Source organism: Hypanus sabinus, chromosome 16 (assembly GCF_030144855.1).
Source record: "Hypanus sabinus isolate sHypSab1 chromosome 16, sHypSab1.hap1, whole genome shotgun sequence".
Classification (NCBI taxonomy): Eukaryota; Metazoa; Chordata; class Chondrichthyes; order Myliobatiformes; family Dasyatidae; genus Hypanus; species Hypanus sabinus.
Genome location: NC_082721.1, coordinates 52,164,611 through 52,176,848, shown reverse-complemented (window position 1 = coordinate 52,176,848; position 12,238 = coordinate 52,164,611). Strand labels below are relative to the sequence as shown.

The following is a 12,238-nucleotide window of genomic DNA, read 5'->3' as shown; positions in this document are numbered from 1 at the left end:
TGGGGTTTTGGCAAGGCCATTTTGGAGTGACACGTGAACTTGCCTTGGAAGCAGTAAAGATTCCCAGTTCATTCCCAGAATAATATTGCTATCCTTTAGGAAAAAGATCAAGCACATTTTTAAATAATCACTGGATTTTATGATGCAAGAATGAAGAGATTAGAAATTATTTTATAAGGATATCAATCTTCGGGATTCAATACCCAGAAACGTGATGGATGATCAGAAGATTTAAGATGGAGACTTTTGTGCAGCAGGGGAAATCCAAAGGATTTGGTGTTTGGGCAGGCAAACAGCTGAGCATATATTTAAAAAAAAATCAAATAAACTGTAGATATAATGAACAGGTCAGGCCTCATCTGCGGGAAGAGACTGAGCAAATGTTTCCAGAATGCTATTTTTACTAAAGCAGCTGAAGAAAGCCCAGAGATCTTTGTTTTGTATCTACTCTACATTCATAGGATGAGGCTCACTACAGGTCACTCATCGATTGTTAAGGATCCTCACCATCAGAGATGTGCCATTTTCCTCATTGCTACCATAGGGAAGAGGTACGGGAGTTCTGAAGGCGCACACTCAACATTTTAGCTTCTTCCCCTCCACAATCAAATTCCTGAACAGTCCATGAACATCAGCTAGTTATTTCTTTCTTGCACTATTTTGTCATTTGTAGTAATTTATTATGTCTTGCACTGTACAGCTGCAAAACAAATTTCACTACCTACAGTGTATCAATGATAATAAACCTGATAATGATTTGCTTCCACAGATCAGTTGTAGTTATACTAAGTAATCACAAACACAAAAAAAAACCCTTTTGCTAATTCCTGTGACCACCAGCCCTCCACATCTCAAGATTTAAGAGTCAAATAATTGCACGCTGACCAAAGTTTACTAGTCTATTGCAATTTGACCCTTTCAACAAGATATAAATATTTTAAAAATAAACTATAAAACAAGACCAAAATATACCAAAATATTCAGTTTCCAGCAGTTCAAGCAAGAGGCCAAAATCTATGCTCACTTGCAATCTGCAAACAACAATTAGATTCTTATTAACCGATATCACTCTTAAAATTTCCCCAATTTGTTCATCACTCACTGTGGCAACAAAACAGCCTCAAGCATGCATGTGCAAACATGGGTGGAATTATTTTTAATTAGAAAACAATCCTGTAATAGGCAAGGTGCAAATGAAAATCAGAAACTATAACCCACAATCTGCACACCATTACAGTAATAAAAACACTATTTTGGGAACAGAAGTGATAGCTATATTTTTATAAATTACAATTATTTTAAACTGTCATTTGCAGTGAAAATAAGCACAAAGAAATCTATATCAATGCTTTCCCACAGGAAGAGTATCAACTCAAAAATAATTGCAACAAATGCATGGGAGGATCAGAATACCCTAGAAAGTTCCTTTATAGAAAACTTAATTCAATTCTTAACTTTAAGCGACTTTCAATCTAAAACTTTTTCAGAGTACAAATTAATTTTAACAAATGTCAACTTCAACTTACAAAATACAATTAAGTTGGTCAGTAAAACTATTGAAAATCTTTTCTTTGTACTTTTGTCAGTGAAATAAAGGTTCACGTGAATTAACATATCACAGATTTTTGTTTTATTACATTTTGGAAAATATCCCAACTTTTCTGGAAATGGGGTTTGTAGTTCTTCCAGGTGAGGCAACACTTTACCTGCGATTCTGTTGGGGTCATCTACTGTATCCTATGCTCCTGGTGTGGGCCGCCTGATTATCTGTTCAGACCCGATGTAGATTGGGAAACCACTTCTCCAAGCCCCAACACTCCATCCACCAGAAAAACTGGAACCTATTTTAATTCTACTTCCCATTCCCATTCTGACATGTCAGTCTATGGCTTCTACTGCTACGATAAAGTCACACTCAGAGTCAAGGAGCAACGCCTTATATTCCGTATGGGTAGTCTCTAACCGGATATCATGAACATCAATTTCTTGAATTTATGGTAAATTCCCCCCCACCCCCTTCTCTTCCGCCATCCTCCATTCCAATTTCCCTGTCACCTCACATCCTTACCTGCCCATCACCTCTCTGGAGCTCCTCCCCCTTCCCTTTCTTCCATGGTCTTCTGTACTAAGATTTCCCCTTTTCCAGCCCTTTATCTTCTCCACCAATCAACTTCCCAGCTCTCGACTTCACCCCTGCCAGTTTCACCTATCACCTACTACCTTGCATTTCTTCCTCCCCTCTCCCCACCTTCTTACTCTGACTTCTCACCTTTCTTCTCCAGTTCTGATAGAAGGGTCTCAAACCAAAATGTTGACTGTTTACTCTTTTCCTCCAGCTCTGTATTGCTACAGTAATTGCAAAGCATCCCATACCCTCATCTTGGCCTCTCTGACCACATCTCTACACTGTGGTCCCAAGTGTACAGAAATCCCAGCGTAGGGAAAATGGAGAAACTAATCAAGGACATCACTGTCCATATCCCTCCAGTTTCTTTACATTTATGTGCCTATTTAAAAATCTAATCTTCCTCCCACCACCGCCATCCCAGATAGCAAATACTAAGCACCCATCACAGTTTATTATAAAAAAAAAATTGCCCATCTTATTTAAAATTACCCCCTCACCTGATTCAATCTCTATGCTCAGGAGTGTTTTGAATGGACTATCAGATGCTCAAGGAGGCCACTACAAACTGTGAAGACACAGAACCTAAGGAATATTCCTCACCTGTCACCAGCTACATCACCAAGTGTGTAGACGAAGTAGGTACCTCAAGAGTGGTCATCTCACGGCGCAACCAGAAATCCAGGCTGAACGCAGAGGTGTGCTTCTTACTAAAAGCCTAAGATGCTGCTTTTAGGTCTAGAGACAGAACAGCTCTCAGAGCAGCCAGGACAAACCTCATCTTAGCCATCAAGAGGGAAAGACCAGAACATCTGTCCGATAATGATCCCCAGCATATGAAGCCGACTACACAAGGTACCTTATTCTAGCTGGACATCTGCGACTAGAAGTGTTCGCCGGGATATGTACTGGGACCTCTGCTGTTTGTGTATACAAATAACCTGGATTAAAAAGTAGATGAATGTGTGAGTGAGTTTGATGATTTGTGGTGTTGTGGATAGAGTAGAAGACTAGCAAAGAATACTATAGCATATAGATCAGTTGCAGATATGCGTGGAGAAATGCCAGATGGAGTTTAACCCAACCAAATGTGAAGTGTTGCACCTTGGTAGATCAAATGCTAAGAGACAGTACACTGTTAAAAGCAAGAGGCTTAACAGTGTCAATGAGCAGAGGAATCAAGTTCATAGCTCCCCTAAAGTGGTCACACAAATTGATAAGAGTGGTTCAGAAGGCATATAGCATGCTTGCCTTTATTAGTCGAAATATTAAGTTCAGAAGTTCAGGAAGTTATGCTATAGTTTCATAAAATTTTAGCTAGGCTGCATCTTGAGTATTGCATACATCTTTGGTTGCCCCATTACCAGAAGGACGTTGAAGCATTGAAGAAGGTGCAGAAGAAGTTTAATCGGAATGTTGCCTAGATTAGAGAGCATGTTAAAAAAAAAATGAGCTTGGACAAACTCGGGTTGAGTTTGGCAAACTCTGGAGTGCCAGAGGCTGAGGGGAGATCAAATAGAGTTTTGTAAAATTATGAGAGGTATAGAGCAGACAGACAATATCTTTGATATTGCGGTGTTCGCTGAGCTTTGCTATTAGCTTGCAGACACTTCATCACCAGTCAACATGACATCCTCAGTGCACAGTTGTTGGTGTTTTGCTCTGGGAGCGCTCGCGTTTATATAATTTAATGCAAGCAAATTACCAAGCTCGACGAATACTGCAATATCAAACACCTCAACCTGAGCTACCAATATTTCCCACTATCCTAGGTAATATCTTTTGCAAGAGTTGAAATGCCTCATAGCAAAAGGCATATAGTTAAGGTGAGATGTGGTAATTTTAAAGGACATGTGAGGGGCAAGTTTTTAAAATTCATAAACAGTGGTGTGTGCCTTTAATGCACCTTCTGGGGTGATGTAGTGGCAGAAACAGAGATTTTAAAAATGTCTATGTTTAGATAGGCGCATGAATTGAGGAAAATGGAAAGATATGGCCAATGTGTAGACAGAAAGGATTAGCTTACTTAGCCATTTAAATGGTTGGCACAACATTGTGGGCGAAGGACCAGTTCCTGTGCTGTACTGTTCTATGTACAGTTCCAGTGGCATCTCACTCCCTGATGTTCTAAACAACTTTTACGCACATTTCCAGGCATGCAACATGCCAACCGCAAACTATGCACTCCCAGGCGAGTAGCCACTGTATGTAACAGCATCAGACATAAAAAGTTTTCTGCAGAAAGTCAACCGCCATAAGACCATAAAACCACAAGACCAGAAGGCATAAGAGCAGAATTAGGCCATCTGGCCCATCGAGTCTGCTCTGCCATTCAATCATGGCTGACCCTTTTTTCCTATCTCCCCTTCAACCCCAGTTCCTGGCCTTCTCCCCGTAACTATTAAACCATGTTTAATCAAGAACCTATCAATCTCTGTCTTAAATACACCCAATGACCTGGCCTCCACAACTGCATGTAGCAACAAATGCCACAAATTCACCACCCTCTGGCTAAAGAAATTTCTCCACATCTGTTTTGAAAGGGTGCCCCTCCATCTAGAGGCCATGCCCTCTTACCCATGGAAAACATGCTTTCTGCATCTACTTTGTCTAGGCCTTTCAACATTTGAAAGGTTTCAATGAGACCATCCCCTCGTCTTTCTGAATTGCAGCAAGTACAAACCCAGAGCCATCAAATGTTCCTTGTATGATAACTCTTTCATTCCTGGAATCATCCTTGTGAAGCTCCTCTGGACCCTCTCCAATGCCAGCACATCTTTTCTAAGATGAGGGGCCCCAAAACTGTTCACAATACTCAAGGTGAGGCCTCAACAGTACCTTGTAAAGCCTTAGTATCACATCCCTGCTCTTCTGTTCTAGACCTTTTGAAATGAATGCTAACATTCCATTTGCCTTCCTCACCACCAACTCAACCTGAAAGTTAACCTTTAGGGTGTTCTGCACAAGGACTCCCAAATCCTTCTGCATGTCAGATTCTTGTATTTTCTCCCCATTTAGAAAATAGTCCACACATTTATTTCTACTACCAAAGTGCATGACCATGCATTTCCCAACATTGTATTTCATCTGCATATTCTCCTGATCTGTCCAAGTCCTTCGGCATCCTAGTTGCTTCCTCAACACTACCTGCCCTTCCACAAATCTTCGTATCATCTGCAAACCTGGCAACAATGCCAACTATTCCATCATCTAAATCATTTATATATAGCATTAAAAGAAGTGGTCTCAAAACCAACCCCTGCAGAACACAATGAGGCACTGGCAGCTAACCAGAAAAGGATCCTTTTATTCCCACTCACTGCCTCCTCCTAATCAGCCAATGCTCTAACCATACCAGTAACTTTCCTGCAAAACCATGGGCTCTTAACTTGGTAAGCAGCCTTACGTGTGGCACCTTGCCCAAAGCCTTCTGAAAGTCCAAATTTACAACATTCACTGCATTCCCTTTATCTATATCCTACTTGTAATCTCCTCAAAGAATTCAAACAGGTCCACCAGGTAAGATTTTTCCTGAAGGAAACCATGCTGATTTGTACTACCTTGTCCTGTGTCAGCAAGTCCTCCATCACCTCATCCTTAACAACTGACTCTAACATCTTCCCAACCACTGAGGTCAAACTAACTGGTTCACTGTTTCCTTTCCGCTGCCTTCCTCCATTCTTAAAGAGTGGTGTAACATTTGCAATCTTCCTGTCTTCTGGCATCATCGTTGTCTCGTCTGAACCCTTGGTGTCCAGGTGGCACATGGGGACCTTCCCTCAGGCATCATGCCAGTGTCCAATGATTTTTGAAAGATCATTTCTAATGCCACCTCCTTCAGAAGCCTAGAACCCAGTTCATCTGGTCCAGGTGACTTATGTACCTTTAGGTCTTTCAGCTTTTTGAGCACCTTCTCTCTTGTAATAGTAACTGCACCCACTACATCAGACATACTGCCCAGTGAAGAATGATGCAAAATACTCATTTAGTTCATCAGCCATCTCCTTGTCCCCCGTTATTATTTCCCCTGCTTCATTTTCTTGTGGTCCTATATCCATTCTCATTTCTCTTTAATTTTTTTAACATTTTTGAAAAAACTTTTACTATCCATTTGATATTATTTGCTGTCTTGCCTTCATATTTCATCTTTTCCCTTCTAACGATTTTTTTAGTTGCTCTCTGTAGGCTTTTAAAAACTTCCCAATCCTCCATCTTCCCACTAAGTTTTGCTTTGGTGTGCCCTTTCTTTTGCTTTTACAATCACTTTCACTTTCCTTGTCAGCCATGGTTCTACTATTTTACCATTTGTGTATTTCTTCATTTTTGGAATACTGTACACAATAAGTCAGCCGGGCCAGACAACATCCCAGGCAGAGAACTCGGAGTGTGCACAGTAGCTCACTGATATCTTCACAAACATCTTCAACAGTTCACTCATCAAGGCTACTGTCCCCATATGCTTCAAATCAGCCGCCATCATCTCTGTACCAAAGAACTCTACACCTTCAGAACTAAACAACTACCACCTAGAGGCACTAATGCCAACCATCATGAAGTTGTTGTTGTTGTTGTTTTTTTTAAGAACAGCTAGTAATGGCAACCCCAATATGCTTACCAACAGAACCACTCTACAACAGATGCGATAGTATTTGCCATGCACCTGGCCCTGACACTCCTTGAAAACACAGACCCTTCTGTCAAAATACTGTTTTTGAATTTTAATTCAGCATTCAAGACTACTGTCCCACAGACCTTGGCGAACAAACTCCTACCTCTCAGCTTAAATACACTGGGTGTTGGACATCCTAACCAACATAACTCAGTATGGATGTACAACCACTCCTCCTTCCCCATCATCCTTGAATGGGTGCCCCCCAGGGCTGTGTGTTGAGCCCATTGCTGTACCCTTTGCTCACACGTGACTGCCTGGCCAAACACCCAAGTCACCACGTTGTCAAGTTTGCTGACGACACAACTGTGGTGGGATACATCACCAACACAGATGAAGCGTTCTACAGAGAGGAGGTGGAAGAGCTCGAGGCCAGATACCAGGCAAATAACCTCTTCCTCAGTGTCTACAAGACAATGGTTACTATTGACTTCAGGAGAAGTCATACCACTCACTCCGTTTTTTGAATTGGTGGCAGAGCAGTGGAAACTGCAAGCAGTTTTAAACTATATGAGTGCACATCTCACACAACCTCTCAAGGTCCTAGAACACATTTCACACAATCAGGAAAGCTTACCAATCCCTCAACTTTCTGAGGAAGCTGAAGGGAACTGGACAGTGCACATCTATACACACATCCTTCTACCCATGTGCAGTAGAGAGCATCCTACCTTGCACTGATGCAGCACATTCTCTACAACAGGTAGTCAAAATTGTCCAATGCATCACCAGCACCAGCCCACCCACAATCAAGGACATACATACAGAAAGGTGGCAGTGATGCGTTGGACTACTTGTTTCATTCCCATCAGGGAAGAGGCTACATAGCATCTACACTAGGACTACAAAACTCAAAAACAGTTACTTCCAAGAAAAGCTGATCAGCACCTCCAACTACAAATCCCCCACCACCACTAGTTCATTTCCTGGTCAGTACCTTGTGTAAAGACACTCCTGTGCGTTGAGTCACCTTATGATATACATAATAGTTTGTACATTAATTGTATTTACATTTATTGTAGTTTTTGATTATTGTGTTCTTTATCCTAGTGTTTTTGTGCTGCATCAGATCCAGAGTTAACAATTATTTCATTCACCTTTACACTCGTGTACTAGAAATGACATGAAGTAATCTTGAATCTGAAATCCTGGGCTCAGCAGGGTTTTGACCCAAAACTCTGATAATTGCTTTCCTCCCACAAATGTTGCTCAATCTGCTGGGTTCCTTCACAAGATTGTATTTAGCTCTGTGGAAGGAGGAGGATTACAGCAATTATCTATACAGAGCAATTAGGAAGGACAACAAACACTGGCCTTGTGCAACAAAACTAGTGTCCTGTAAACAGTTTTAAAAACAGCTGTTTCTTAAAGCCACTGTACATTGTGAATTGTTGCATGTAGGGAGTTTGGTTCTGCCAAACACATTCATTAGGTAGCTTATGACTGACCTGAAGCAACTTTGAAGAACAGATTCCAAAATCATTGATAACACTTCTTCGCCAAAGGTTTGATTCAGCACAATTTACAACACTTTCTCATCCAAAGTTGTGGTCATTAGCATGTTAGTTTCCAAGTCTGTTGAATTTTTCAAGTAGTAGCCATGTCATCTTGATGTGTGTACATGAATTACATGCTCAGCAGCCCACATTATAGCTACAACTATTGGTTAGTTATTAGCATTAAATTCAAAAATCTTCCTTCGTGAAAATACCTAACACAAATGATTATTTTTAACATACCATCTTTAGAATTCCCACTAGTTTCATGTCCCAGCATTGATTAAAATAACTTTGCCTGTCAATTACCTATCCCTTTGAAAGTGTTGGGTCATCAGGTAGGAAACCTTTGGTGGTTATACCCCTCCAAGTGTCAATTGGATAATTAGTTTCTGCCAATAGCATTTCCGTACAGAGTCTTCGACTGGAGTTTAGGCAGGAGAAATTCTTTCACAGCTCCTGCTGTCAGAGTGACCAGTCTCAGCACTGCTGCCTTCCACTACAGGCAATCTGTTAAACTGCAAGGAACTAATTCTGACCTTTCAAAAGAGAAAACAAAAATCCATTGGACCATCTTGATTTGGTTGGAAAATTTTTAAAAATCTGTGTTATTTAATATTCTAATGAAGTTACCTTCACACATCTTTCCTGATGTGTGACAAACTAGTTAAACACAGAAAAACAGATGTTCAATCAAAAACAAGGCAAAGCAGCTTGCTTTGTTTGCTTTTATTGTTTGCTAATTCACAGCAATTGCTTTGGGAGACACAACCCACTCCTGCTTCTAGGAACTAGTTGCCAGGCAACTCACCAAACACTAAAAACCAAACAAGTCTATTCCACAATTCCCATTTCTGCTCTTCATCAACATAAACCCCATTAATACTTCACTTATTATGCAGGATACATTCTTTATAGGTTTACTTTAGCAGAACTGCAAGAAGCTGCCTACTGAAGTCAAATGTTGCACCTCAATTCTTCTCTATAACTCAGTTATGCAATTCTTGGATGACATACTGGTTGACAGAAGAATGCTGGCACCTATCAAGTTGTGCCCATCTTGTGTGCATTTATTTGCAGTTTTAAAAAAGTACCAGAGAAAAACTCACAATGGCCAGAAAAACAACATTCAGAACATTCCATTTGATGATGCTTTTGAACTTTTCTAATAGATTTATTTGAAGTAAAAAAGTATTGCATATCCTGCAATCAGCATTTCAAGTGTTTCTTACAGTTTTGGGTGGAAGGAGAAGAGGAAGTTCAATTGTATTTAAATCTGTAATACTTTGAGCAAAATTCCAATTTGATTCTATCAAACACCTTCAACATCAGGCTCAGAAGCCGTTTAAAAATAGTAGCAAATGTTCCCAAATCATTTCAAAAAACAGTTTACAATCATATGGAGAGAACAGCAATGAACTCCATTTTATCAAATTTTACAAATCTGGTAATAGACAATTATTCAGGATTACGTAACAAAATTTGATTTACTATTTCAGAGGAATTAATTTGCATTGGTGGATGAGAATACATTTCTTCATTCTGATCTGTCTAGACAAGCCAGAAAACTGTCTGCAATGGAATATCTTCCCATTTGTGCTGCTACCTCTACTGTCCCTCAAGGATGCATCTATTTCTCATTGATATGCCATCTTTTTTCTGGTTTAAAATGGGGCAGGTGAAGCACAGCGACAATTTGCTAGCAGCAAAGCATCCATGACTTAATTAAATCACACTTTTTTTTCCTGGTAAATAAATGATCACTGTGACCTGCAACTTCCCTTTCAGTCGAGCTTGCAGCAAATGAGCCACCTGTAGTGTGAACTGAAGTCTTGAAGGTGCAGGACGATTGCAGCATGGTGTGTATGGGCTGAATCGAGGTAGCAGGGTCCAGGCCTGAGAGTGGGAAACAAGCCAATATTTGGCTGCTGGAGCAGACTTAGGGGCGATTCAAAGCATCAGAATCAAGGTGAAGCCGAGTTGAGGCAGTGGTGCCCGTACCTGGGCCCAAGAGCAAGGACCAAGACGAGATCTGACTGATTTTATCACCAGGCTTAATTGAAAAGGTCAGGTACAGTCCTAACTGAGGTGGCGGGATCCCAGGCCCGTCAGCATATCTAAGCAGCAGGGCCTTGGTCCGGGAGTGAGGTATAACCGTGGTTTGGCTGATTTAAGTGTCCAGCTAGATTGAAAAGGTTGGGTGTCAGGGCCAGAAGTGAGTGATGGGCCAGTTCACTAATCTGCAAAGTTTACTCCTCTCTGCTGAACCAAGACTGTGGTCTACAACTAATTGGTTTCTGTATTGGCTACAGTGATGAATGGCTTTGTGGCTGGGGCTCACTTTCATGAACTTCAGGTCTGAGTGTTATTTTGCTTTACTTTTATTGTTTGATTCTCTTTGTTGAAAAGTGTCTGTCTGTTGAACTCTAATGACCCTTTCTTTGCCTGATGCCTGGGTAGAAGGGATAGAAACTAGGAAAAACAAATAGTTTTACAGTTCTTTTCTTCCAAAAGGCACCTCCTTTGATGTGGTTTGGTAGGGAGGGGATGATGGCAAGTGGGGGTATGCCATTCAGTTGTCCATATCTTTGTGGGCTGAAGGGCCTGTATTGTGCTGTAGGTTTTTCTATATCATAGTTTACCATGTCATACTAAAAAGTTCCACTGCCATTTTTGAAGGAGGGTGCCAAATATTAACATCCGGAAAAGCTTCAAATCAGCACAGTTCAATTTATAATAAATTGGTTTATGTATGAAGAGCAATATGTATGTCATCAATTAAACATCATGAAATCTACACACAAAAATAATTGTCAAAGCAAATTCCACAGAAAGTCCTTTGTAGATTTCCAGTAAAAAAGCAAGAATACAGAAGGGAACAGTTTAACTATAATAAGACTGAATAGCCGTTTAAAAATAGGCTAAATGAAACAGTATCAAAAAATCTGTGGTAGATAGCTTAATTAAATGAAAAGGTCACTTGATATCCATAAGCACAAGAGACTCAACAAATGCTGGAAATCCAGAGAAGCACATGCTGAAGGAACTTAGGTCCACCAGCATCTATGGAAAGGAATAAACAGTCAATGTTTTGAGCCAGGACAACATCAAGACAGGAAAGGTCTCAGAAGGGTGGACTGCTTATTCCTCAAAGATGTTGCCTGACCTGCTGAGTTCATCCAGTGTACTGTGGGTGTTATTTGAAATTCAGGCTACAAAAAAGGAAATGGCATTCTGCAAAATCAGGCCACATCCACACTAGACCGGATAATTTTGAAAACGCCGATTTTGCGTAAAAACCATAGGCGTCCACACTATCCGTTTTTGAAAATATCTCTATCCACATTGAAATGGAGATTTCGGTGAATCTCCTCCTACTGGGCATGTGCAAGACACATCTACCGAAGACAAGTGACACGTTTGGTGTCGAATCTCGCCGTAAAAGTGCACGTTTGTGTAGTTACAGACTAGAAAAACTTAAACCGACGGATAGCTGTTGGCTCTCGCGCAAGAGAACTTAAAAGTAAAAAAAAACAAATTCTGGACCATACGGAGGCAACCAACAGGGAGTTCACGGACAGATTGACCCAGCTGACGACGAACATTGAAAAACTGACTAACTCTGTTGCATTAATTAAGCACCTTGTTAAATGTGTAAAACATGTCTGCATCAGCGTTACCTTGTATTTCCATACAATGTTACATTAAGCTTTCTGGAAGTCCAGGTACACTACATCCACTGGCTCTCCCTTGTCCATTTTCATAGTTACATCTTCAAAAAACTCTAGAAGATTAGTCAAGCATGATTTTCCCTTCATAAATCCATGCTGACTCGGACTGATCCTTCTACTGCTATCCAAATGTGTCCTAATTTCCTCTTTTATAATTGACTCCAGCATCTTTCCCACCACTGACGTCAGGCTAACCGGTCTATAATTCCCTGTTTTC

General features: G+C 40.6%; 1 protein-coding gene across 8 annotated transcripts in view; it reads right to left on the bottom strand.

Annotated features, from left to right (window-relative positions):
- Positions 1-12,238, bottom strand: part of LOC132406298 (DNA-binding protein RFX2-like) — a 219,634-nt gene that overhangs the window by 171,986 nt on the left and 35,410 nt on the right. Inside the window, exon 1 of one of the 8 annotated variants that reach the window (XM_059991761.1) lies at positions 7,892-8,316. The exons of the other annotated variants lie outside the window; for them this stretch is intronic. Coding sequence (XP_059847744.1) covers positions 7,892-7,919 — 28 coding nt within the window. The 5' untranslated portion in view covers positions 7,920-8,316. Of the gene's footprint in view, positions 1-7,891; positions 8,317-12,238 lie in introns of those variants that run through there. 8 annotated transcript variants of the gene reach the window in all.